The sequence below is a fragment of the Macaca mulatta genome, chromosome 7 (genome assembly GCF_049350105.2).
Source record: "Macaca mulatta isolate MMU2019108-1 chromosome 7, T2T-MMU8v2.0, whole genome shotgun sequence".
NCBI classification, from domain to species: Eukaryota; Metazoa; Chordata; class Mammalia; order Primates; family Cercopithecidae; genus Macaca; species Macaca mulatta.
The window spans coordinates 9284464-9310915 of NC_133412.1; the positions used below are offsets into that span (position 1 = coordinate 9284464).

The window sequence follows — 26452 nt, forward strand, 5'->3', positions numbered from 1 at the left end:
GGTGATGTGGGGGCTGGGGTGTGTGTTGTGGGGGGGAGGTGATGTGGGGGCTGGGGTGCGTGTTGTGGGGGGGAGGTGATGTGGGGGCTGGGGTGCGTGTTGTGGGGGGGAGGTGATGTGGGGGCTGGGGTGCGTGTTGTGGGGGGGAGGTGATGTGGGGGCTGGGGTGCGTGTTGGGGGAGGTGATGTGGGGGCTGGGGTGCGTGTTGGGGGGAGGTGATGTGGGGGCTGGGGTGCGTGTTGTGGGGGGGAGGTGATGTGGGGGCTGGGGTGCGTGTTGTGGGGGGGAGGTGATGTGGGGGCTGGGGTGCGTGTTGTGGGGGGGAGGTGATGTGGGGGCTGGGGTGCGTGTTGTGGGGGGGAGGTGATGTGGGGGCTGGGTTGCGTGTTGTGGGGGGGAGGTGATGTGGGGGCTGGGGTGCGTGTTGGGAGGAGGTGATGTGGGGGGGGTTGTCGGGGTGCTGGGGTGTGTGAAGGGGGAGGTGATGTGGGGGTTGGGGTGTGTGAAGGGGGAGGTGATGTGGGGGTGGGGTGTGTGAAGGGGGAGGTGATGTGGGGGGTGGGGTGTGTGAAGTGGGAGGTGATGTGGGGGGTGGGGTGTGTGAAGGGGGAGGTGATGTGGGGGGTGGGGTGTGTGAAGGGGGAGGTGATGTGGGGGGTGGGGTGTGTGAAGGGGGAGGTGATGTGGGGGGTGGGGTGTGTGAAGAAGGAGGTGATGTGGGGGGTGGGGTGGGGTGTATGAAGGGGGAGGTGATGGGGGGTGTGAAGGGGGAGGTGATGTGGGGGATGGGGTGTGTGAAGAAGGGGGAGGTGATAGGGGTGTGAAGGAGGAGGAGGTGATGTGGGGGGTGGGGTGTGTGAAGGGGGAGGTGATGTGGGGGATGGGGTGTGTGAAGGGGGAGGTGATGTGGGGGGTGGGGTGTGTGAAGGGGGAGGTGATGTGGGGGTTGGGGTGTGTGAAGGGGGAGGTGATGTGGGGGGTGGGGTGTGAAGGGGGAGGTGATGTGGGGGGGTGTGAAGGGGGAGGTGATATGGGGAGGTGTGAAGGAGCGGGAGGTGATGTGGGGGGTGGGGTGTGTGAAGAAGGGGGAGGTGATTTGGGGGGATGTGAAGGGGGGGAGGTGATGCGGGGGGTGGGGGGTGGGGTGTGTGAAGGGGGAGGTGATGTGAGGGATGGGGTGGGTGAAGGGGGAGGTGATATGGGGGGGTCTGAGGGGGGGAGGTGATGCGGGGGGTGGGGGGTGGGGTGTGTGAGGGGGGAGGTGATGTGGGGGGTGGGGTGTGTGAAGAAGGGGGAGGTGATGTGGGGGGTGGGGTGTGTGAAGAAGGGGGAGGTGATTTGGGGGGGTGTGTTAAGGGGGAGGTGATGGGGGTGTGAAGGGGGAGGTGATGTGGGGGATGGGGTGTGTGAAGAAGGGGGAGGTGATGGGGGGTGTGAAGGAGGAGGAGGTGATGCGGGGGGTGGGGGGTGGGGTGTGTGAAGGGGGAGGTGATGTGGGGGGGTGTGAAGGGGGGGAGGTGATGCGGGAGGTGGGGCGTGGGGTTTGTGAAGGGGGAGGTGATATGGGGAGGTGTGAAGGGGGGGAGGTGATGTGGGGGGTGGGGTGTGTGAAGAAGGGGGAGGTGATATGGGGGGTGTGAAGGGGGGGAGGTGATGCGGGGGGTGGGGGTGGGGTGTGTGAAGGGGGAGGTGATGTGGGGGATGGGGTGTGTGAAGGGGGAGGTGATGCGGGGGGTGGGGGGTGGGGTGTGTGAAGGGGGAGGTGATATGGGGAGGTGTGAAGGGGGGAGGTGATGTGGGGGGTGGGGTGTGTGAAGGGGGAGGTGATTTGGGGGGGTGTGAAGGAGGGGGAGGTGATGCGGGGTTGGGGGGTGGGGTGTGTGAAGGGGGAGGTGATGTGGGGGGTAGGGTGTGTGAAGGGGGAGGTGATGTGGGGGATGGGGTGTGTGAAGGGGGAGGTGATATGGGGGGGTGTGAAGGGGGGGAGGTGATGCGGGGGGTGGGGGGTGGGGTGTGTGAAGGGGGAGGTGATGCGGGGGTGGGGGGTGGGGTGTGTGAAGGGGGAGGTGATGTGGGGGGTGGGGTGTGTGAAGGGGGAGGTGATATGGGGGGTGTGAAGGGGGGGAGGTGATGCGGGGGGTGGGGGGTGGGGTGTGTGAAGGGGGAGGTGATGTGGGGGGTGGGGTGTGTGAAGGGGGAGGTGATATGGGGGGTGTGAAGGGGGGGAGGTGATGGGGGTGGGGGTGGTGTGTGTGAAGGGGGAGGTGATGTGGGGGGTGGGGTGTGTGAAGGGGGAGGTGATATGGGGGGTGTGAAGGGGGGAGGTGATGCGGGGGGTGGGGGTGGGGTGTGTGAAGGGGGAGGTGATGTGGGGGGTGGGGTGTGTGAAGGGGGAGGTGATGTGGGGGGGTGTGAAGGGGGGAGGTGATGCGGGGTTGGGGGGTGGGGTGTGTGAAGGGGAGGTGATATGGGGTGTGTGAAGGGGGAGGTGATGTGGGGGCTGGAGTGTGTGAAGGAGGCGGAGGTCGTACAGATGAAGGTCAGAGCACCAGTGAGGCCTATGGCGGGATGGCCTGGAGCCTGGATGTGGGAGCTTCAGCACCCCAGGGCTGAAATCATTTGGGCAGATATTTTATGACCTTGGATGTCAAACTGGAGAAGTGCCTTTGAGGAGTCTGGCGTCTTGGGTGTGACCAGTGGTGCTTTAGGAGTTTAATTTGGTGGCAGCGTGCCGGGTGGAAGGAAACCTGAGCACGAGACAAGGAGTCATGAGAAGGGAGAGGGACCAGCAGAGTCCGGGACCAGCACCAGGTCCTAAAACTTATGATCTACATAAAATCTGTTAGCAAAGTGTCTTCAAAGTTTGCCTTGAGCCACCAGCCTAAAATTTTAACTCATATTTTCCATCATTGCTGGAATCGCCACAAAAGAACAGCTCTTCATAAATCTGGTTCTAAATGGTTGGCCTCACCCAGGAGTGAGACAGAAACCACAGGATGGGGCAGAATTTCCATGCAAGTATCTCAGCCACCACGCTTCGTAACATTTGAATTATTTGTGGAAATGCCAATTGATTTTTCAATTACGATGACTGTTCAGAATAGCACATCTGCAGACCAGAAAGATCCAGGTGAAGTGATTCCCGCAGCATCTCCTGTCAACAGCCCTCTCCCCGCTCTCCTACAAGGAGCTGTGTTTATGAGCTTCCTCGCTGAAATCAAATTTCAACTTAAATTCTATGCCACAAATATACTTCTTCCCCACCCTTTTCTACTGCTGTTATAGTTCATCGAAAATGCTGTATGAAAGGAACCTTCCCCATGGTGTAAGCTATTTTCCCCATGGCTTGGCGTGGCAAGGTGGCTTCTGACATCAGGGAAGGGCCACGTTTAAATTAAACTCTTGACACTCTGCTTGCGAGAGGTGATAGATACGCTCCCAGGAGCTGTCTCCTCTGGAAACCAAATTTGACCAGGAGCCAGAGGGAAGTGGGTGACGCTTCTGCACAACATGAAGGGAATCCAGTTTCCTCCTGACCTTGTCCCACAGTAGATTTTCTTTCTTTTGTTTTATTTACATTTCTTTATTACCAGAAGATTTTCTTTTAGACAACAGAGTTCTAAGTTACCACCCATCTATGATCCAAAAGAAAAGCAAGTCCGAGAGAGGGTTAGATATGGGAGGAGAGACACAGGATGAAACAAACCGTTAGGGCATTGTCCGCTTCTTGTGATTCGTGGAAGGTTCTGGACAGAGCTTTCCAAAACTGGTTATTGGCACATAATGACTTCAGTGAAAAGGCAGGTGGGTGCTGACAGTGGGGTGAACTCCCCCTCACCGGTTCCCTGCCAGCAGAATGAGAGGGCTGAGGAAGAAAAATAGCATGGACCACATTACGCAAAAGCATCTTAGTGAGATCAAAGGACTCACTTGGGCAGCTCTCCATCTTCTCTTTGTCTCGGAACCCCCTCTCAAGCCCCACGCCGTGGGGGCAGCTCACACCCTTTGTGTGGGTGGGAAGGCTGCAGCTCTAACCCCCGCCCTGGTGTCAGCCGGGTTGAAGAGGAGAGATGAAGGAGACCAGCTATCTGATTGAAGTGGCGGGAGATGAGGGAGGCAGAGATGTAATTACCTGAGCTGGAATCGGACCAAGCCGCAGGAGCCCCCTCACCTTCCCAGTCTCCTCTGGAGCTCAGTATTTGCAAGTGTATCCCCAAAGCAATTCTGAAATAACACAAGAATTCACAAATTGTTTTCTGAGGTAGCATGGGGTGCATGGGGGTGCCCATGTGACGTGTGTATAGTGTGTATCGCATCCAAACATCGCATCCAGGAGGCCCTAATGCCCTCCGAGGTGGAAATCATGGCCCACACAGAATGGGCAGAACAAAGATGGGGCAGAGAGCAGAGGGGGTGTAGCCTTCCCCTTATTCCGAGGCCTCTCCAGGCAGAATCAGAGTCTATCCAAAAGCAGGGCGTGGTAGCTCATGCCTATAATCCCAGCTACTCAGAAGGCTGAGGCCAGAGGATCGCTTAAGCCCAGGAGTTCAAGGCTGCAGTGAGCTATGATTGCACCACTGCACTCCAGCCTGGGCCATGGAGTGAGGGCCTGTCTCTAAAATATAGCAATAAAGAAAAAGAAATTGAAAGCCACAGAAGCTCGATGACCGTGCAACTCGTAGGCTCAGGTGCCTCTGTGGCCCTGTCGGGCGCTCTGATTGCAAACGTTCAGAAAAAGAGGCTTTCAGCCAGGCGCAGTGGCTCACGCCTTGCAATGCTAGCAATTTGGGAGGCTGAAGCAGGCAGATCACCTGAGATCAGGAGTTTGATACCAGCCTGGCCAAGATGGCAAAACCCCATCTCTACTAAAAATACAAAAACTAGCCAGGCACAGTGGTGGGCACCTGTAATCCCAGCTACTCAGGAGGCTGAAGCAGGAGAATCACTTGAACCCGGGTGGTGGAGGTTGCAGTGAACCGAGATCGTGCCATTGCACTCTAGCCTGGGCCACAGAGCAAGACTCCGCCTCAAAGAAAAGAAAAAAGAAAACTAGGCTTTGGCTTTGGCAAGGGCGACTTGAACCCTCACACCCCACCTCCTAAATGTAGAGGAGAGGAGTGGAGCTGTGGGTGAACGTCTCTTAGCGCTTCCCACCAGGAGACAAGTTGAAGCGCCTGCACTACTGGAGGCTGCTGTGCGGCGTTCCCACGGACGACCTGCCTTGACGCTTTCCGTTTCTTACTGTAGGTTACAAGTATAGATCAACAGGTGGCCGAGTCCAGCTCCGGGGACCCAAACACCAGTGCTGGCTTCAGCACTCCAGGTAATCTTACATCTTTCAGCTCCTGAAGTAGGATGTTCCTGTTTTCAAGGATGTCCCTTTGTGTCCTCGTCCTATTCTCCTCTTCTTCCTCCTCCTCCCTCCATTTCTTACTCTTTAAGGGGCTGGAGTTTGCCTTTCCCATTAAAATCCCATTAAATATCCTGTATATTCCCCACATTTCTTCCCATGCCTCCATCCACTACAGTCAGCATACCTGGGAGAGCTCCTCACTCTCCGGGAAGAGCTTTGTCCCCCTTTGCCCCACTTCCTCACTTGACGGGTATGGATTTGAAGAAGAGCACGATTCCATCTAGGGTCCCCCTTCCAGAGCCAAAGTTGTACCTACCGGGCGAATGTCCACACGGCACCTCCCTCTGAAGAAGGTGGCTGGGCTGGGCGGCTGGCAGGAGGGCACAGGCTGGAAGTCATGTCCTTGAGGGCGTTGAAGGACACGTGTGCAACAGTCAAATCCCCAAACACAGCGGGTGGGAGTCACGTGCAGAGCCGGGGCCAGGGAGGTGGTCTAAGGCTCCGGGAAAGCAGAAGGGCCCTTTATAGCAGAGGGAGCGAGGGCACGGAGGCCGGGCTGGCTGGAGAGCCACCGCCTTGAGGCCCCTGCGAGGGGTCACGTGGGCTGGCTGATTTGGAGAACAACGTTAGGTAACTCCTGCGATCCCACAGAGGGCCAGGATGATCGTCCCAGGGCACTCTGTCCTCTGCTGAACACTCACTTGACATCTAAGAGAAACAGGAAGGGGCTGCCTGTCTGGGAGGCCACCTGGGGTTGTAGAGCACAGCGTCTTTGCAGTTGTGGGGTTTGGAAGCAAGCTTGTCCTTCCTTTGGTCACTGCAAGCCATCAGAGGCTGTTCGAGAAGGCGTTCAGTGACGTTCCCGGGCAACCCCAGGTACAGTGTATCTCAGTCACTGTCACAGGGCGGCCATACCTGTAGCATTCTGGGGTTTGGGCTGAGGGGGGCCTGTGCTACCGGAGCCCTTTCCTGTTTCCCATCTCAGGGCAGGTGGAAATAGACAGGGCGCTCCTCGGCCAGAATTCAGCAGGGCTGCATCTTCCTCCCTCCCGCGACCTGGGCGGTGAACCCTACAGCTGACCCAGACTCCAGCACCCAGGCTCCTGAGTAGAGGACCATCTTGGTGGCTGTGTGACCCTCAGCCCTTCCCTGTCTAAGCCCATTTCTGCAGCTGTGGGGTGGGGGTTACCTGGGGGTAACAGACGGGCAGTGAGGATGAATAGTGAAAGGTGGCGTGAAAAGCCTGTCACCCACGGGCAAGCTCTCAGACGCAGGGAAAAACAGTGATGCCAGGAGCAGACCCGAAGCCCCCATGCCTGGAGGAGTTCAGGCTTCTGTGATCTCTGAAGTGTCCCCCATGCAGGCAACTCCACTCCAGCGCCGGGAGGGGCCTCTGAGGGCACCTGGTGATTGGAGGGGAGAGTGCAGGAGCAGTTAATCACGCTGTCACGTGCATGCACACCCTGTGGAGGTGGCATTAAAACAGACTCCGATCCAGCCCCCGTGGAGTGGTTACGGGCCGGAGCCCAGCCCTGACCAGCATCCCGGTCCAGAGCAGCAGTCCTTACAGTTTGGAGGGCATCAGAATTCCCTGGAGGGCTCACTCCAACCCCGGTGGCTGGGCCCAGTGCCAGGGTCTCTGCTTCCATGGGTCTGGGGTCCAGCTGAGCGTCTGCATTCCCGGCTTGCTCCCAGGGCAAGGCTACTGCTGCTGCTGGCCTGGCATCCACACTCTGAGAGCCAAGGCCAGTGTCCTGTGGGCGGAGTTTGCCCCACCTGCCTGCACCACCCTGTCTGGCTGCACTGCAGGCCCGGGGCTGCACCCCTGCATGGGTGGGCCAGATCTCAGGCCCACCGGGACCCGTCGGGGATGGCTTGATGTCCCTCGGAGCTGCTGTGTACCCCTGCACCCGCCCTGTTCACCCAGACCAAAGCGTCTGGCGACCAAAGCGTCTGATTTCTGACTTGTAGTCTCTTGTGCAGTGTGAAGGGTCTAAGTCCCCGACCCGTGCCGTTCCTGGAATGCTTTCCGGGAGCTCATCCGGTGCCCCCAACTTTCAACAGTACAGAGCAGCATTTGTCCATCCTACTCAGTGTTTCCACACCCCCAGGGTCTCAGAGTTCATCTAGGTCTGCAGTTTGAGGGGCAGGCCTTCTCCCACGCCAGCGTCCCCTGCAGTCACCTGCCCTAATGCCATATCCCTTCTCTTGCAGTACCAGCCGACAGCACGAGCCTCCTGGTGTCTGAGGGCACCGCTACGCCAGGTTCCAGCCCATCCCCCGATGGCCCTGTGGGTGCCTCAGCACCCTCTGAATCTGCCCTTCATCCTGGCTGCGTGTCTCCAGAGGATCCTGGCATGGGCTCGCAGGTGCAGCCAGGTCCCGGGCGTGTATCCCGCTCTACCAGTGACCCCACCTCGTGCACATCTGGCATGGCAGGTAGGGTGGCCAGGCTCCCCCACGTCCCCAGAGTGTGGACAGCTTTCCCTGGACGCTGCAGGTCTCAGTGATCCCTGAGAGTGGAGGCCCGGCCCTGCGAATCCTGTCTGGGGCCACACTGGGAATGCGGTCTTGACCCCTGAGCCAGGGCCCCTCTGCACCCCACTGGGCTGTCACTCTAGCAGGGGAGGAAGGATTCAGGGGGCCAGGCGGCCAGGCCAGGACATTAGCTGAGTGCTGCACATGTGCTCCAGGCCAGGACATTAGCTGAGTGCTGCACATGTGCTCCAGGCCAGGACATTAGCTGAGTGCTGCACATGTGCTCCAGGGCCCAGGAAAGGCCTAGAGCCTTGCACAGGAGAGATGACCCCCGACGATAGCTCTGGGTATGGGGGTGTCATCAGCTGGAGCCACCCCAGGCAGACACGGGTGCTTTTTCAGGAGCACTTCCCAGGCACCTTGGCAGCACTCTCCACATAGCCCAGGGCTTTCGAAAATCGCCCCAGGCGACTGTGTCCACGGGCAGTGCCCTGGAGTCCAGGACCTGGCACCGGGTCCCTGCGGCCAGCAGCCCAGGAATTTGCATTTCACACTAACTCCCCCAGAGCCTTGGGCACCCCCCGGGCTGGAGAATTCACACCCAGTCCTCATTGCCGTCTTTTGAGAGGAGGCACAGTTTCTGCCAATAAGGACTAGTGGACCTTTGACCTCCATGCCACTGCGGTAGGGAAGTGCAGGAACCCCGAAGAGGGCGCGGCGGGTCCTGGCTCAGTCTCCCCTCGATGGTCTTGCCCAGCTGACCCCTACTGGAGCCTGGCTGTGCCAGGACGAACCGAGTCCCTGAAAGGAACCGGGACCCGCAGTAGCCAGTTGCCTGGAGGTGCCCTCCTGGTGGAAATACCAGGTTTGGCCCGTGTGGACTCCCTGGCTGTGGTCATCTCTGCATTCTCCTTCCTGCATCCCATTGCCCGCTCACAGGGAGACAGTCCCGTCGAACCTTCTGAAACACCCGCCTCTGCTGTTTTATTCAGAGCTCCAGAGCCTCTCTCCACCACGCTCACATTCACTCCCTGAGGTTTGAAGGAGGATGCCCTGTACTTGGAAGGGCTCATGGGTCCAGTCTGTGGCCCCTGATGGCTTTGTTTGGCCTGTCCCCCTCAGTGAAATTCACACCTCGGCACCCACACACCTGCCTGACACCGCTGTCCCATCTTGGCTAGGCTGATCTGCACGCCACAGGCAGTGCCTTCCAGGGTGCCTGGAGTCCTTCGGGTGCAGGTGGGTGTTCCCTTGAAGGGTGCTGGGCTTTCTTTGAGCCACCGGCCCATTGCACTGTGTCGGGGTAGGACCCAGGACACCACTTGACGCACGGCAGGCCTGGCCAGCTGCAGGGCGGTTCCTGTCTGATCCACCGCTGGGTGGGCGTCAGCCCAGCAGGTTTCTCCTGCTTGCTCACCATATAAAATACATGTCTTAGTCACGGCGAGTTATGATCGCTTTCTCAGGAATTCCTTTTTCCCTTTCATGTGTTCACTGAATTCTCCTTCTGGGTAAGGCGATGCCTCCTCACACAAGCCGTCGTGTAGCCAGGACCTGGACGCGGGGCTGTCTGAGGCTGGGCCCGGGAGCGGTGAGATGCCTCTTTTCTAAAGCGCTTTGACTGCAGCTGCTGGGAGGTGGGGCGGGTGTTGCTGTGTCCTTGGCTACATTGTTTCCAAATGCAGCTCCTCACCTCATCCCCGGGAACCGGGCTGCCCACTCTCTGGCTTTGAGGGCCTTTCTCTTCCTTTCTCTCTCCGTGCACTTATTTCAAGGGCTAGCACTCATTTAACACGCATGTGGCTGCTCAGCCCACTTTTTGAGATTTCATCCGGGCGATGGGCCCACCTGGGAGTTTCTGCATTTCTCGTGTTTAATTGCTAGGCTTGCCAGTCGCCACCAAACAAGACCCCAGAACAGACCACCCAGAATGTGCCAACTTTGTGTGGCGTGAAGCTCAGGCTGGGCAAGCCGGGCCTTTGCTGGACCTTGTTGGCGTCCCTTGCCACTGATTGCCAGAGCTGGCCTTCTCACAGGGACCCTCAGCCCAGTGTCCAGCCTGTGGGTCATGCAGAGAGGCTGTCAGCCCTGTGGGGAGCTGGAGCCAGGTCCCCAGCCTCTGGCCTGGCAGGCAGTGGAGCAGGGCACTGGGCAGTGGCTGCCTGCACCTGGCATGATGGGGGTCTCATGTTCCCTCTGCCACCCCAACTCTGGTCTTAAGGCAGACCCTATCTCTAGATGCCACGGTTCAGCCCCAGCAAGAGATCAGACCCAGGGGGGCAAAGGTCGTGGAGCCGAGAAGACTGGGAGGGACCAGCCGCTGTGTCCTTGGGATTCTAGCAGAGGGCGGAAGACAGGTTCCTGCCTGCTGCGGTGGCCCTTCCCCCCAGGCCTTCGTTCCTGGAGGCTGCAGCCCCCGGAGGCTGACACTAGCTCAGCTTGGGGTTGAGAAGGGGAGGAGAGATGCGATGCGGGTGGCCGGGTGTGCCCAGAACGCCAGCCCCAGGAACACAGACACCCCAGCAGGAGTCTCCTCCCGAGGGCAGACTGTCCTTTGCTTTTGAGTTAACTTCTTCAACGGCTGCCTTTCTTTTACTTTGCTTTCAGTGAGTTTCACATTGCATGTTTTCCCTTGATTTGTAGCTTCCATGTCTCGCTCTGCCACGGCTGCCTGTCGGGCCCAGCTTTCACCAGCGGGGGACCCAGATACCTGGAAAATTGACGGACGGCCAACACCGGAGCCTTTCCTGGCAGCCTCCAAACAGCGGCCGCGCTCTTTAGTGGACAGCAAGGCCTATGCGGACGCCAGGGTTTTGGTGGCTAAGTTTTTGGAACACTCACACTGTGCCCTCCCCACCGAGGCACAGCACATGGTGGGTGCCGTGCGCTTGGCCGTCGCCAACGAGGAGCGCCCCGAGGAGGAGGCCGTCTTCGGCGCTGGCGTTCTGGACCAGGTATGAAGGAGCCACGAGTCTGACCGTGGACACCAACGGGCCTGGCGCCACCGATGGTCTTGCCAGAAGCCGTCATGCCTGACAGAGGCCTTCAGGCCCAGCTGGGCTGAGGACAAATGTGGGGGACACCCAGGATGATCTGGGGGCGGCGTGGGCAGGGAACTGTCACTCCCTCTCTCGAGGGGAGCCCAGCGGTCGTCTCCCTGTGAACTGCGTTTCCTGCCTAGCCCAGTAACTGGGAAAGATGACTCTCGTGTCCGCAGTGAACTCTGGTTTTATCTGGCGTGCAGCGCCTTGAACTGAGCAGCGTTGCACAAACGTGAATACAGCAACAGGCGACACTTAGGTCACCTAAAGACTCGAAGTATCTCCAAAATCAGGGCCATCCAAAGCAGGAGTTCCCCATCCCTCATTTAACTTAGTGTTCAGGGGACAGAGGGTGACATCGAGTCATGAGACATTTTCTCATGTGGCTCGATGGCTCTATCATTAAACGTTCATCACGCTCTGGCCTATTTCCTATGAAAGGAAATAGGTAGCGTTAGCACAGGTGGCAGCCTGCGCCCAACTTTCTGTCCACAGGGCTACTGTGCAAACAAATGTACAATGAGGGCCTCTGCCGTAGCCTGGCCACCCCAGGGGACAGGCCGGTGTTGCAGAGGGTTGGAGGAACCCACCGTCTTCTGGGCCTCGAGCTCGGCCTCCCTCCGTGGGGTGCCTCCCCCACCTCCTCTCAGGCCCCCTTTCTCCAGGCTCCCGTCCTGTCCCTGGCGCAGACCTGATTCAGTTGTTTGATCCATAACAATAAGCGCCGATTCCCAGCTCCTCTGGGGGTCTCCCTGTGTCTGAGCTCACCTGATTGAGCTCAGTGGGTCCACTTCTGAGGGAGAGAGGCCGGTTTCTCTGGGAAGTGGCCCCTTCCGATAAAGCAGATCCCTGTGACCCAGAGCTGACCTTCCCCCGGGCAGGCGGCAGCAGACAGACAGACACGCCCGCGCAGGAGGATCATAAACCACCTACAAACCCACGCGAAACGGAAGAGACACCCGCCATGCTGCTTGTGCAGAAGCAGGCATGCCCAGCTTGGGGGCAGCTTGGGGACCTTGGACTTTCTTGGCCCCTATCCCCTTGTTTTCAGGTGGCATCAGTGGCAGCTGCTCCCAGCGATGGCCCTGGAACAGCGCCATCCACGAGAACTTTCTGCAGTGATGGAAATGCCTGTTCAGGGCCACTAGCAGCAACAGCCTCTGAGCTGCGTTGGGTGGGCCCTGCAGTGAACAAAGCAGCCTAGAGCCTGAGTTCTTCCCAGAGAGCCCGTGAGCCAGAGAGCCCGTGAGCCTGAGAGCCCGTGAGCCAGAGAGCCCGTGAGCCTGAGAGCCCGTGAGCCAGAGAGCCCGTGAGCCGGATAGCCCGTGAGCCAGAGAGCCCGTGAGCCAGAGAGCCCGTGAGCCTGAGAGCCCGTGAGCCAGAGAGCCCGTGAGCCTGAGAGCCTGTGAGCCTGGCATGGGGGCACAGGGACCAGAGGGTGCCTTCCACTCCTGGGTGCCAGGGCAGGGGGCTCATGCTCTTCTCTCGGCTCCGTGGGGCTTGTCCTTGAGCTCCCCCAATTCCCCAACACCACTGTGGCCAGCGTGCTGGGGAGCTTCTGTGTGACTGGAAGCCGGGAAGGGCGTGGGGTTCCAGCCTAGGTGCCCAGAGCCTTCCTGCAGCCCCTTACCCCCGCCCTGGGGGCTGAGGTGTAGGCCTCCCCCAGCTGTGGTGGGTTGAAAAGGCTTCGATTGCTTTAGAGAGCTGAAAACAGACGACAACCTGCACTTTTCCAGGAAAGATGTACTAGAGATGAGCACTTTATTCAGACTATAAAACAGGAAATCTATACTTTTTCTCAAGTAGGGGCTTGTGAACTCCCTCAAGGCAAGTCCCTTTACAGGTGAAGTTAACTGGTGGATTTTCAGAATGGCTGCCCTGGAGCAGAGCTTCAGCCACGCCTGACGCCCCGGCCGCTGGATCTCCACTGTCTGAGGTGTGTTGGGGCCGCGCTGCAGGGGTTTCACCTGCTTGGGGGGTCCACACTAGGGCTTGGGGGTTCACACAGCATGGTCCCTGGGCCGAGCCCTTGTGCGGGCTAGAGCTGCAGTCCTCAGACACGGCTGCAATTCCAGCGAGGCCAAGACCACCAGCCACCCAGCGGACTTGGCCTCCGGGCTGTTTCCCTCTGCAGCCGGGGTGGAGGCCACTGGACCACCCAGCCTGCTGCTCGGCATCCTTCCCTTCTCTGCAGCAGGGCCCGGCCCCAGTGGCCAGTGGGGCTCCTGCCCCAGCACTGCCTCCCTGCGGGCCCCCACCTGCACCCCACCCTCACCCAGCTCTGGGTTTGCGCTGGTGGCAGCTGTTGTGTGGATACAGAAACTGTACCCAACTTGATGCCACTGGGCTGGAACCTTCTGCCCCCTCAAAATGAGGCAGTCAGGGACAGGGTGGGGTGCCCCACTCAGCCCAGCTTCTCAGAGCCACTCATGGACTCTGGGAGGGTCCCCAGAAGAGAGAGGTACTGGTAGACTAGGGAATGTGCTGGCAACTTGACCCAGAAGCTGTGGGGCCCTTGACCCTGGTTCCATGGCATCTGGGTACCAGCAGCAAGAGCCCGAGCCCCAGGCTGCACGTTGGCTCACAGCCAAGGAGAAAGCCGGCTGCTTCCCCCCCACTGTGTGCGTCCTTCCCCCGCTCTCATCATGCTCCCTGTCTGGGCTCTGAAATGAGCCAACTGTAGCTGCTTTGGGGGTGACATGCTCCTTCTCCAGCTCAGCTGGGCCCCGGGCATCCCCTGCCCTGCCCTGAGACCCAAAGGGGGGTTGGCATCTGCTGTGACACCACCATTGACCCCAGCTTGGGGACCACGAGGATGCTGAGCGGGGAGAACCTGGACCCCAACTCTATGGTAAGCAAGGTCGGAGAAGGGGGAGCATCATTTGCAAGAACTTCAGGTCTCATCCTTGGCTGGAGATGAGGATCCACATTAAATGCTTGTAACACACCAGGCCACAGAAAGCTCGCTACACACGGATGCTTCTCCCCACCCGTGCTGACTCTCAGAGGCTGCTAAGGCAGAATTTATAGGAAATTGTTTTCAAGCCACCAGAGACCTGTTTGTACAACTGGAACGGTTGTATTTATTTAATGTACCTCAAGGTGTTTTAATAATGATCCGTGTTTTAATAAAAAGTATTTCTGGTCTCTGTGTGTCTGAGGTCTAACTGGGACAGAGGCAGGCTGAGAGCCTGTGTGCACCACCGGCCAGGGGCAGGGTCCTGAGTGGGCCTTGCAGCAGCCAGCCGGGGAGCCTGAGATACCCATGCCACTCAGCTGTGCTTCCAGGAGCCTTCCGGAGAAGATCAACTCCGGGGCAGAGTGGGGAGGGCCAGGGCTTAGACGCACACAGGCCTGCCTACACTGGCCACGGCAGCCCCTTGTGGACGTGGCCTCCAAGGGCTGCTGGGAGAAATGCAGGCCGTGGCTCAAAGTTTTCCTTAAATGCAGGATTTTAAAAGATGTGTACGAGTCCTGCCCGCATGTCCTCAGCTAGCCAGGGCTCTCCTCCCTGGGACCTGCTTCCCGGCCTCGTCCTGGGCACAGCAGGAATGTGCCGCTTGGCCTGTATGCACAGCTCTCTATGACAGAGTTTCCTGTGGAACAGCTTTCTTTGCCTCTACCATGTATACTTTCTGGGAAGAGGGAGGCATGAAGCTGGAGTGTGCCTTGAAAGGCTGTTTCTTACATGCCCCTGATGGCCAAGGTCATGCTGAAGCAAGCCCCTGGCCCACATCCTCTGGGCTGCCAGGCGACAGTAAGTCTTCTTACTCTGCAGTTCCCCAAGAATCCGGGGCCCCGAAGGTGGTCAGTGCCCACGGCATGGAGCTCACTCTGCTGTGGGCAGGCCAGAGAGGAAGGCTCCTGCCCATCCAAGGCCCACAGCCTAACCCAGCTGGACCCCGGGCCCCGCCTCTGACCAGAGCCCACGCTTGCTACCTGGCTTTCCCACACCAGGCGATGCCAGAACGGTGGCCATGAAGAAAGGTAAGTGCTGGCACAGCTGCCAGAATTGTCACTCTAGACAGGCTGCAAAGGACCCACAGGTGCAGAAGGTGCTGGGACGGGCGGTCTGGCTGTTACACACGCACACGCATGCGCACCTTTCCCAGGGGTTGTTCATGCTGAAATCCGAAGAAGCCCAGAGCTCCCTGATTCCATTAGTCAGTGCTCTGCGGACGTGTCTCCCCGCTGGGGCAAGTGGGTCAAGAACCTGGCACTGACCCCGTGATCTGGCAGCATTGCTGGCACCTCCAGTTGTAGCAGGGCATTGCCCAGCTGACACCTGGTGCCCAGCGCGCCCACCCTCCGACCTCCTTAGTGACAGCTTCCAAGGTTCAGGGTCCAGGAGGGGCACAGAGCAGCCATGGCCACCACCGCATAGTGAACCTGCAGAGCCGCATCCAAGCTGTGAATGAGAGGACAGGTAGCACCCGCCGCTCAGGTAACAGAGCAGTCACACACACGGCTTTTCATCACGACTTCGGGTTTATTAGTGATATGCGCAAAGTCTTCCTACGGGCAGCTGCATGCAACACACGGCACTCCTCGAATACAATCATCCTAAAGCTGTAGTTACTGCGTGGTAAGGCTTCTTAAGTCACAGTGTATTCTTCAAGGCCTGGGCCAAAAAAAGAGACTTTGGGACAAGATGACATCAGATTACATGGATCGCTAATGAACTGAGCTGGACTAGATCTGACTTGATCTACACACACACCACTACTGCTCAGGGCTGCCGTGCCACGCTGGCCGAGGGGTCTGCACTCACGGCTGGCTGCCTTCGGCGTGGCCGAGGTCGCGTTGTCTAGCCTGGGTTTTGTTTCCTCGAAGGCGCACGTGCCTGGAGGAGTGTGTGTAGATCGACTTTAAAGCGGGGGCAGATGCCTGCACCCTCCCTGTCTCTGTGGGAGCCCTGCCCGGGGATGCAGCCGGCTGGGAGGGCTTCCGGAAGAGACTACAGGAGAGGCAGGTGTGGTCATGGGTCACACTGGAAAACCCTCAAGTCTGAAAAACAGCCTGCCAAAATAAAAGTCCAAACAGTAATAGTATCTAAATAAATAGGGAGTTTTCGTGTTGTGGCCATCATCCTTTATTTACAATCCATCACATGTCCCCAAACTTGCATTACAAGTCATGTCCTGGGAGCCGGGCTGCCTGTGTCCCTGCCGTCAGTGGCAGAGGCAGCTGTTTGGGACCACTGCGGGGGCCCCACAGGACCCCAGACATCCCGGCCAAGAGGGCGGGAGGCAGGGTTGATGGCTGCCCTGCCCTGGGAGCCGCCTCTCTTGGAGGCCCCAGTTCACTCCGCACAGCTTCAGGGAGGAAAGACATACGTTCCACACCACACACGGCTACCGAGACACACCCTGGCTGGTCACACCACGCACGGCTAGCGAGACACACCCTGGCTGGTCACACCACGCACAGCTACCGAGACACACCCTGGCTGGTCACACCACGCACGGCTAGCGAGACACACCCTGGCTGGTCACACCACGCACGGCTAGCGAGACACACCCTGGCTGGTGCAGGGAGAAGACAGTCCAGAACGTGGCAAAATACTTGAACGCTTTACAAACATTTGTTCTGTGACTCTCCTTTGATCAAGACACACCCCTTTTTGGCAAAATGAAAACAAAGAAAAGAAACCAAGTGGGCGGTGAGGGCACGCCCTTTGGGGAGCCAGTGTCCGTGGCTGGGCTGTGGCGTCGGGGTCAAATCTGCGGCCCGGCTCCCAGCTCCTCCGGGCCCGGGTGGCCCTGCCCAGTGTCCAGGCTGCGTGGCCAGGCTGGGGGGGCCTAGATGTACAGCGGGGTCTCCTGGCCCGTGAGGAGCCTGAACATGGCGGCGGGCATGGTCTTCATGTGGATCTGCCAACAGACACAGGAGGCTGAGCCGCTGCCCTCCCACTGCCCCTCCCACAATCAGGTGAAAGCAAACGACAGAGGCGACCCCCCACCCCCGAGTTCTGCTTCAAATGCCCGTCTCCTAGAGTGGAGGAGGAGGGCCGGCCTGCCCAGGCCTGGGGGCACTTAGGATGCCTTCCCGATGCGGCAGACCGAGATTCCGGGCCCCCACCCCTGGCTCCAGAGGCGTCTACACAGTTGAGTGCTAGTTTTGCTTCCAGTCCTGCTGACACCCAGAGGGTAAGAAATTGGACTTCTAGCAGTGACAGCAGTTTGCCATCCACTGGGGCTGGCTGGGGGTGCCCAGGCCTCAGCAGAAACTGTGATGGGCACACTCTGCCTCAGTGAGGAGGAGACCAACGGGGGAAGACAGAGCCCTTCTTACAGAACTAACACTGGCCAGGCAAGTGTGCTGGGGGCTGGGATCAGGCTCGCTGGGGCCCAGGGCACCTCAAGTCCCCAGCCTTTGGGGATCAGTGAGCAAATGACCCTTTGGGGCCTGGCGTTGAGCCCTGGCTTCAAAGGAGCTAAGTACACAAGCAAAGCCTCAGACCACCCAGGGAGACCAACCGTGTGGGTGGCACGCCTCATAATCCTTCTGTGGGGCACTGGGAAGGAGCACTCTAAACGTCTGCTTCAGTAACAGAAGGGGAGCTCTGCTGCCCACCTCTCCTCCCCTGAGCGTGACGCTGTCCCGTCCTGCCCGGGACTGCGCTGGGCTGTGGCCTCGGGACGGGGGCCCTTGCACTGCCAGAGTTGGCTGCCACAGGGCTGCTGGCCTCCCCACCGGGTGCGGCTGCCCTGCCACTGCCCCTCCTCAGGCAAGCAGGTCTCGGGTCCTGGGCTGAGCAGCCCGGAAAGGCACATCGTGCAGCTCTGCTTCTGAGGCGTTGCCCTCCCTCCCCCGCCGGGATCTGTGTGGCCAGGGCAAGTTTCTGCTGCTCCTGCCCCCGGCACAGGCTTCCTCCGTCAGTCACTCCCTGGCGTTCCTCAGCCGGAAACCCCCCGAGGCCCGCACAACTGCAAGCCTTGTTTATCCGGGACTCTTGGCCCACGTGGGCTCAGGGCTGCTGGAAACAGGCACCACCACCGCGGCAGGGCTGAAAGGGCTCCTCCGCCCCGCCGCCTCCTGCCTCTTCTCCGTGCTCCCGCCCACTCCTCCAGGGGTGGATTCCCTCACGGGTGTGGGGCTGAGGGCCGTGGGGGCGGCCGCTTCAAAGCATCTACTTGGGAACACTGGCTTTTCCTTTCTTTGAAGCCATCAAAGGGAGGCTGGTGTCCGCCTGGCCCTCCTCCTCCTGAGCCGGCCCCTGCCCTCACCAGCACGGGGACCCTCCTCCTCCTGAGCCGGCCCCTGCCCTCACCAGCACGGGGAAAACTGAGCCGGCCCCTGCCCTCACCAGCACGGGGAAAACTGAGCCGGCCCCTGCCCTCACCAGCACGGGGAAAACAGGCCTCCCAGCCCCCAGCACACCCTGCAGTGCACAACATGTGAGTGTCCCGACGTGGCTCCGCGAGACCTCATCTGAGGAACAGGAACTGGAGGCCCCTCCGCCCACCCACCCCACAGGCTGCAAGGATGGTTTCCACGTACTCAGCCCCCACAGGGCCGCCGGGGGAAGCGCCACAGACCGCCCAGCCTGCCACTGCTGTCCCCAGACCCCGACCCAAACTCCCTGCCCGAAACTCCCTGCCCGGTCCCCCGCGGGCCCCTCTGCAGGCCAGGCTCCTCAGCTCTCAGTCTCCCTGCTCATCCCAGAGAGCCTGAAGCCCCTTTGTGCTGAACACCCCTTCACACACCCCCACTCACACACACCCACTCACACTCCACACCCCCATGCCTCACATCCACTCACCCCTACTCACACCCACTCACACTCCACACCCCCATGCCTCACATCCACTCACCCCTACTCACACCCACTCACACTCCACACCCCCATGCCTCACATCCACTCACCCCTACTCACACTCCACACCCCCATGCCTCACATCCACTCACCCCTACTCACACCCACTCACACTCCACACCCCCATGCCTCACATCCACTCAGACCCACAGCCACACACCCCTACCCACACACACCCACTCACACTCCACACCCCCGTGCCTCACATCCACTCAGACCCACAGCCACACACCCCTACTCACACACACCCACTCACACTCCACACCCCCATGCCTCACATCCACTCAGACCCACAGCCACACACCCCTACCCACACACACCCACTCACACTCCACACCCCCGTGCCTCACATCCACTCACAGACCCACAGCCACACACCCCTACTCACACCCACACTTGCACTCCTACACACCCCATGCTGTCTCACACACACATGTACATCCACACACATACACTCACCCCCCCCGACACTCCTCCACACTCACACTCTCAGGTACATTCACACAGCCACACACACCCACTCATGCACCCCTACACCCACATGTGCATGTACACACCCATTTCCCACACCTGCCCACACAAACTCACACCCACACTCATACATCACATTCCACACACACGCATGCTCACACATGCACATGCACACACCCACACCCACTCACACTACACACACACACACACACACAGCCCTGCAGCGCGCTGGCCAGGCCTCCCCCAGTGTACGTGCCACCCCACCAGCACCATCCCTCCTCCTAATGATCCTGCTGCCCTGTGAGCTCTGGAGGAAGACCGGCGCCTCCCGCATACCATCCTCGCGCTGCCGTGGAAGCAATGCCAGAAAGAACTGGACTGGGGGCTTCAGCCAGTGAAGCAGGACCGGGCAAGCAGCCTGGCTGTGGGAGGGGACGGCCAACAGGGGCAGAGAGGCAAGCCTGCCAGGGTGGCCAGAGCCGTGTGCCCTGCAGAGCTTCTGAACTGGACATACAGGTCCAGTCCCAAAAGTAGTGTCCAAGGAGCACCCCCAGAAGCCTGTGCCCTCCCGGCTGCTCAGTTAGAGCCAGACCGGGATGGCCCCGCATCACCTGCCACTCCATTCACCCTTGTCACAGCTGCCCCGGTGGGAGACAGCCTGGCTGGCCTTCAGACGCCCTGTGTCCTCTGGAGCGGGTGAGGCTCATGGAGGGCAGGCGGGAGCACACGGGAACCGGCACGCAGAGGCACACCCGAAGTCCCTCCTTACCTCTCCGACCGAGTTGGACAGAGCTTGGACTATCTTCTCGTGGGCTGTGGCCACCACGCTCTGCCCGTTGATCTCGATGATGCGGTGGCCAACGCGGACGCCCCCTCGCTCGGCAATGCCCCCTCTCATGAGGCTGCAAATCTAAGCAGACATGGTCAGGTCAGCACACGTGTTCCTGCCACACCTGACAGGCGCTCCACCATGTCTCCAAAGACAGGACACGCGGAGGGAAAAGCGCCACGTGATGAGTACGTGCACGTGCAATTCGTTGACTCAGACGGCACCGCTTATGATCTGGACTGTGCTTCCTTAAAACAAGAGAGTCAATGCCATGGTGTGTGGAGAACCAACACGTTTTCTAACTCCCACGGTGGAACCGGTCCACAGCCGCACCTCCCCCAGGGCCCCTCCCTTTGTGGTCAGGCTGGAGACTGGTGACATAGCCCAAGGCCACTGCCACCTGGCCTCCCGCAGCTGAGCCTGGTTACCATCCTGGAACACAGGCACTTAGCTGGTGGCTGGGCGGGAAAGGAGAGGCAGCCTGTCCCCTGGCCACCAGAAAGGTGGGGCATCTGTTCTGTCAAGGGAAGGCTCTGTTTGCCAGATGCCCAAACGCTCTACATAGGCAGGGAAGAGTCACTTTTATTCCTATATCCCCCCCCCCACCAGGTGACATAAGGGCATTTTGTGCCAAACACACTGGTTCTGTGTTTTTTGGAGACAGGGTCTCATTCTGCCACCCAGGCTGGAGTGCAGTGGCGGGAGTTTCCATTTCCAGCTTAAAAGTGACGTCAAACAGAGGGACTGGAGGGCCTGGGAGCGCCTGTGATCATGAGACTGGACAGACTGGAAAACAGGCGCCCTGCACACCCGTGTTCACGGCAGCAGCGTTCACAACAGCCGAGGGTGACAGCAAGGACTAGCAGAGAAACAGAATGTGCTCTAGGCCTGCAGGGAAACAGTACTCAGCCCTGGAGAGGAAGGAGAGTCCGACGCGCGCTACAGCACGGACAGACCGCAGGGACACTGCGCTGCGTGAAACAGGCCAGGCACACGGACAAACAGCGCGCGATGCCACTGATATGAGGCACCTGGGGTAGTCAGAATCACAGAGACAAAGTAGACGTGGGGGGCTGCCAGGGGTTGGGAAGGAGGAATGGGTGGAGGTGCTTAGTGGGGACAAAGTTCCCACTGGGTAGGACGAAGTCGTGCAGGAGAGCACAGTGGCCACGGCTGCCTGACATGCAGATGGACTGCCACAGAACTCCGCACTTCAAAATGGGTACGATGCTCGATTTTATGTTATAGATGTACTTTACCACAGTTATTTTTTAAATGGAAACAAAAACCAGAAAAATGGATGTCCAAGGAGAATGAAGACTAGAAGAGAAGGGGGTAGGGAGAAGCAGATTCCACACCGCAGCTCCTTCGCCCCGGGGCCCTCTTATCCTGGAGAAAGGAGGCTGTGCTGAGCCGTGGCAGGAGGCGAGTGGCCTGGGATGGGAGAAGCAGACTCACCTCTCCCAAACACACCTGCATGTGCACACACGTGCAGACACAGACAACTGGGAGGGGCCTCCCCCTCCCCCCACATCAGCACCCAGATTTCTGCAGCAGGCCCAGATCTCATCTGACTGCTCGCCCTGCATGCTAAGCACTGCCACCTGCCACAGGGAATGTTTCTGAAGTCACTGGGGAGAACCGCTGCAGGTCGGGGCAGGCGCTGATAGACCCCATTTCCTAGCCAGGCATCCTCCAGCGCCCGCACGTGCTCCCCGGGTGGCTGCGCACGTGGAGGCTGAGAGGACCACCTGTCCCTGCCCACCGGCTCCTGGGATACAAGGTGCCCTGTGGCTGTCCCAGGCCAGCTGGAGCCAGGACTTCAGGCGGGGGGCCTGGCAAGGACAGGAGGACACTGGTGAGAGCTTCACTGGGCATGGTGGGGATGGGGGGCCCAGAGAGGTGACACCGAGGGAAAAGCCACACCGCTACAGGGTCGGGGGCAGCAGGAACCCAGGGTACCAGAGTCCTGAAAGTGGAGACCAGGGCCCTCGGGGCTGCGGGTCCCATCCTGAGCACGCTGTGAAGGACAAGTGGCTTAGACCAGAGCAGCCAGCACCCTCAGGTCTCCTGAATGTTATCCCAGGCTCATTGCTCCCTGGAGCCCCTGGTGCACCTCAGCCAGGCAGACGCCTGGACAAGTCCCTGGGGTGGGTGAGTCCTGACCTGCAGGGGGACAGGTGACAGCCTCTGTGACAGCCTCTGTGTCTAGGTGCACAGAGAGCCAAACAGGGACAGCCAGCCCCTACCCTCAACCCCCACCATGGCCACGGGCACTCATGAGGCAGGTGCAAAAGGTACGGTCCGCACTTGGGGGTCTGAGGGGCCTGGTGTTTACCGCCAGGCAGCCGAGCCACGCAGAGATGGTGACTGATCTGTAGGGCCGCCTGCATGCCATTTTCTGGATCACTGGGGAGATGGATCATAACCAGGACAGAACCATGCCAGTTCATTCGCTTCATCCAGCCCTCCCTGGCACTCTCAGGGTGAGCTGTCCTGTATCTGGGAGAAAGCCCCTGAGAGCCAGCATTTGCCCCTCCCCTCGGCTGCCAGCCTCTCCCCTGCATCCTGAGCACTGGGGCTTCAAGGAAGTGGGACCCATTTCACAGACAGGGAGGCGGAGGCCAGAGGGTGAGACAGCAGCGCATCCACGAGCAGGGCTGGGACCTTCAGATCCTCCTCGTCCCCAGTCGTGACCCCAGACCACCCCCCAAGTTTCACAGACGCTTGGCCCCCTCCATCACTCCGGAACTCAGACCCCGGATCCAGGGCAGAGACACCAAGCAGTGGGTGGCACCCTCTCTTTCATATTGCCACCCCGGAGATTTTGTCTTCAGAATTGCAATGACCCCCTCCTCACTCCAGGCCCCACAAGTCTGCTGCTGCCCTCAACCCTGAACCCTCTAATCTTTTGAGAAACGCCCATCCACACCACCATCCTCAGCTTCCTGGCCACTTGGACCCACCCAGCCCCATCTTCGGGAACTCTCCAGACTCCCCGCACCTGCCCCAGAAGGCAGCTGGAGACAGCCCTGGTCTCCATCCACTGCCCTCCGCCCGGGCTTCACACTCGCCCATTGCACTCTGGCTCTCTGGGAAGGAAGGCACAGAACCCTGCACCTGGGCTTGGCTGGGCTGCTCCAACTGTCCCCTCCTTTCCCATGCACGTTAATCTAGCCCCCACAAAACACAAACCGGAGTCCTCCCTTCCTTGTCTCTTCTTCCCCTCTCCCCACCAGTGCTCCACGTGGCTGTGTGACCTGGGGCAAGTCACTAAACTTCTGTGTGCCCCAGCTGCTCCAGTTCCTGTGCTCCTCATGCGGTTATAGTTTGGGGGACACCAGCAGACTGAGGGGGCATCAAACTCATCCTGGGCAGGGCTATAGTCACAGGCCCTAAGAGTGGGCAGCCCCCAGGCCACCCTCTCCTGCAGGGCTCCCAGCGACGGGGCTGTCAGGGAGCGGCACTGGCCACCAACCCAGGCCCACCTGCCTCCTAGGCTGGGCAAGGGGTGCTGGGACAGGACAAGCAGCTCCCCAGTGCCACTCAGGAGGCAAAGACTGTGTAGTCAACAGGCTTGGCCAGGCAGGGGCAGCCCGGGGACACCACACAGCGCCCCAGGCTCTGCACAGCACAGCTCCTCGTGAGGGCTGCAGGGCTGTCAGTCCCCAGCTTCCTCCACTGTCCCCAGTGCTGGGGTGGGAGGCACACAGTCAGGGCCTGGTGACGGTTGGGGTGCGGGAGCCCAGAAGGCTGTCCCAGCCCTCCTCCCTGGGGCCCAGCCATGCCCGTCCACAAAGTGCTCACGGCAGCTGCAGACAGGGCCCCAGCTGACTTTCTGCAGAGCCTCCAAATGAGCTGGGGCAACTGCTTGTGCCCAGGCCACATGTGTGCAGAGCAGTCAGGCAGAGCTGGCCCAGGCCAGACCACCACCTGGCCAGCTCCTGTGGCAGGCGCACTGTCCTGGACAGAAGCCCCAAGTGGGGTGCAGACAACTTGTCCTGGCACCTGTGGCAGGTCCAGGGGCCACAGGCCTTCCTCCTTGGCAAAGACTAGGACCAGCGGGCCCACCTTGGGTAGCTTGGGGTACGTTATGGATTTTCTCTGCTGATCTTCACAAGCACCTTTTGAGGGGAATCCAGTGAGTGTTAAGTGACTTGCCGAGGGTCACACAGCCGGGAAGGTATGGCTGACACTGGCGATGCCCTGTCCCTCTTCGTTCTGGGCGCCGGCTGGCCCCCGCTTCCCATGGGTCTGTGGCTGAGCTATCTGGCCAGTGGGCTGTGGGCAGAAATGACAAGGGCCACTTCTGCCCTGGTCCTGAAAACCTTCAAGGTCTTCTGAGCTGCCTCTCTTCCTGCAGTGCCAGCCAGACACAGAGCTCCCAGTGGGGGCTGCGGAAGCCCAGCTGAGGGCAGAGCCTGGGCCCCTGAGTGGCTCTGTGGAGTGAAGCTCACCCCCACCGCGCCTCCTGCAAATCAGACTGCAGCACGAATAAGCAGTCAGCTCTCAGTATATGAAGATTTGTGGAATCTTTTTCATAGAAGCAAATTTGCTCTAACACAGCAGGGTCAGAGATGGGCCCTGAGCCCAAGCCCTGTGACTCCACCCTGACGGTGGCTATACCCCTCCATGCTGCTTCACCAGAAAACAATGGAGAAGATTTGGTAGTCCTTCTAGAATGTTCTCCCACTGTCTTTCCTCTGTGGCTGTGGGTGGACACACGTCCTCCCCGTCGCCTCCACGCCACTCCACCCCAGCCCGCGATGCCCCTCCTGCTACGCTGCCTCACACTCAGGGCTGGTTTAAACAATTTGGGTATTGCCAGCCCTTTTCTTCTTTATTCCATTTAGTGGCCACATCTCTCCCCTCTGGGTGTTTTGCAGAAGGGAAAACAAAGGAACGAGAATTCCGGCCAAACGCAGGTCAATGAGAGGGTGGAAACTCTGGGCTAAAGAACTTTGGCCCAGGGAACTGGCACAGGCTTTTGGCCAGAACCACACTCAAGCCCAGCATCACCTCCTCCAGGCAGCACTCCAGGCTTCCCATTGCCTGGCGCAACGCCTAACACAGAGCAGGCACTTCACAGATGTCTGCTGAATGGCTGCGTGAACAAGTGAATGAGTACACGAATGGATGAACGAGCGAGCATCTGTTTGTTGAGCACAGTAACTGATGCCACGACTGCTTGTGTCCAAGCCACCGTGCTAGCGAAGCCTGCTGCCCTCCCTCCAAAGCAGGCGACAGCCACTGTGGGGACAAGGGCACCTGGGAAAGGCTGCAGGGGCCCAATCCACGGCCATGCCCTGGCCCTCCCCTTCTACCCAAAACCTCCCAAAGAGCCATGGAAAGTTCCTGTCCCGGGTGGCCTGGCTGTGGGCAGCTGCACCCATGGGCCAGGTCCTGCCAGGCTGCCAGGCATAGCCGCCCCATCAGATGGGAGCTGCTCTCCCTCCCTGGGCCCTGCAGCGGTGGTGGTGGCCCAGGGCAGGAGGGGGGGACTCACAATGCCATTCTGCACACTGAAGCCCAGCTGGTACTTGAGGTCTGGCCGCTTGATGAGGACCGTGGTGACCGGAGGACAGCTGACGATGTTGAGCTTCACCTGTGTCTGGTTCTTCAGGCCCTGCAGAGCACGGGGATAGGAGTCAAAGGCTGGGCCTTAGACATCAAGCCTGACCCAGGATGGGTGAGGCTGGCAGGGCGGAGGCTGGGGGCAGTGAGAACGCACACTGGGTGAGGCAGGCAGTCCCCTCTCAGCCTCGGTAGCCCCTCTGTGCAGTGAGGACGAGCCTCGCTCTGGCCCTTCCCAGAGCTGCCAGGTTTCCAGGGCGGCACTGCGCCCTCTTTCCCACCATGCTCAGGGCACCTCTGCCCTGGGGAAGATGAGCCGCTGCGGGAGTGAGCCCAGGCTCTCAGTGCCACTGGGCAGAACCAATGCGCCTGGCACCAGTTCACCCTCAGGGTGTCGAGGGGGCCATCATCATGCCAAATTCAGGAGAGTTTCCTACGGAAGAATGTGGGGACACCTTCCTCAAAACCCAATGCCCTCCAAGGATGACCTCCTGCAGGGCAGGGAGTGACTGCGCAGCAAATCTCTGAGTGAGGAAGCGGGTGCACCAGGCCGCTGGGGTCCGGTGGGGTTGAAGAGGCATGGGGAGGAACCCAAGCCTCCACCTGGGAGCTGCAGCCCTGGGAGTGGGGACCTCGGCTGCTGAGACCTCGCTGGCAGAGGCCTCTCCCATGTCTCTCTGTGTGGCTGCCCATCGGGCAGAAGCTCTGCCGGGCGAGCTCCGAGAGCCAGTCTATGAGACGCTCTGGCCTGGGGAATGCCCTTCATCTCTCACGCTGAACAGAGAGGAGGACGGTGTTGTCTCCAGCACCAAGACCACAGCAGGGTGGGGAGGAACACGCCACAGAGGGCTGGGGGCCAGGCCACAGCTGGGTCACAGGAGTCGCC

General features: G+C 59.9%; 2 protein-coding genes across 16 annotated transcripts in view; one reads left to right on the forward strand and one right to left on the reverse strand.

Annotated features, from left to right (window-relative positions):
• ENTREP2 (endosomal transmembrane epsin interactor 2) overlaps nucleotides 1-14017 on the forward strand; it is a 443707-nt gene extending 429690 nt beyond the window's left edge. For 3 of the 10 annotated variants that reach the window (XM_077939047.1, XM_077939050.1, XM_077939053.1), the window contains 5 exons: nucleotides 5249-5324; nucleotides 7569-7793; nucleotides 9349-9423; nucleotides 10476-10786; nucleotides 12717-14017. In XM_077939047.1, the coding sequence (XP_077795173.1) occupies nucleotides 5249-5324; nucleotides 7569-7793; nucleotides 9349-9423; nucleotides 10476-10786; nucleotides 12717-13247 (1218 nt within the window). In that variant the 3' untranslated portion in view covers nucleotides 13248-14017. Of the gene's footprint in view, nucleotides 1-5248; nucleotides 5325-7568; nucleotides 7794-9348; nucleotides 9424-10475; nucleotides 10931-11754 lie in introns of those variants that run through there. The other 7 variants (XM_077939054.1, XM_077939056.1, XM_077939048.1 and 4 more) reach the window with 5 other exon arrangements.
• A 1325-nt stretch (nucleotides 14018-15342) lies between these two features.
• APBA2 (amyloid beta precursor protein binding family A member 2) overlaps nucleotides 15343-26452 on the reverse strand; it is a 237419-nt gene continuing 226309 nt past the window's right edge. For all 6 annotated transcript variants that reach the window (XM_077939046.1, XM_015141738.3, XM_077939043.1 and 3 more), the window contains 3 exons: nucleotides 25499-25618; nucleotides 19933-20073; nucleotides 15343-16746 (listed from right to left, as the gene is read on the reverse strand). In XM_077939046.1, coding sequence (XP_077795172.1) covers nucleotides 16675-16746; nucleotides 19933-20073; nucleotides 25499-25618 — 333 coding nt within the window. In that variant the 3' untranslated portion in view covers nucleotides 15343-16674. The remainder of the gene's footprint in view (nucleotides 16747-19932; nucleotides 20074-25498; nucleotides 25619-26452) is intronic.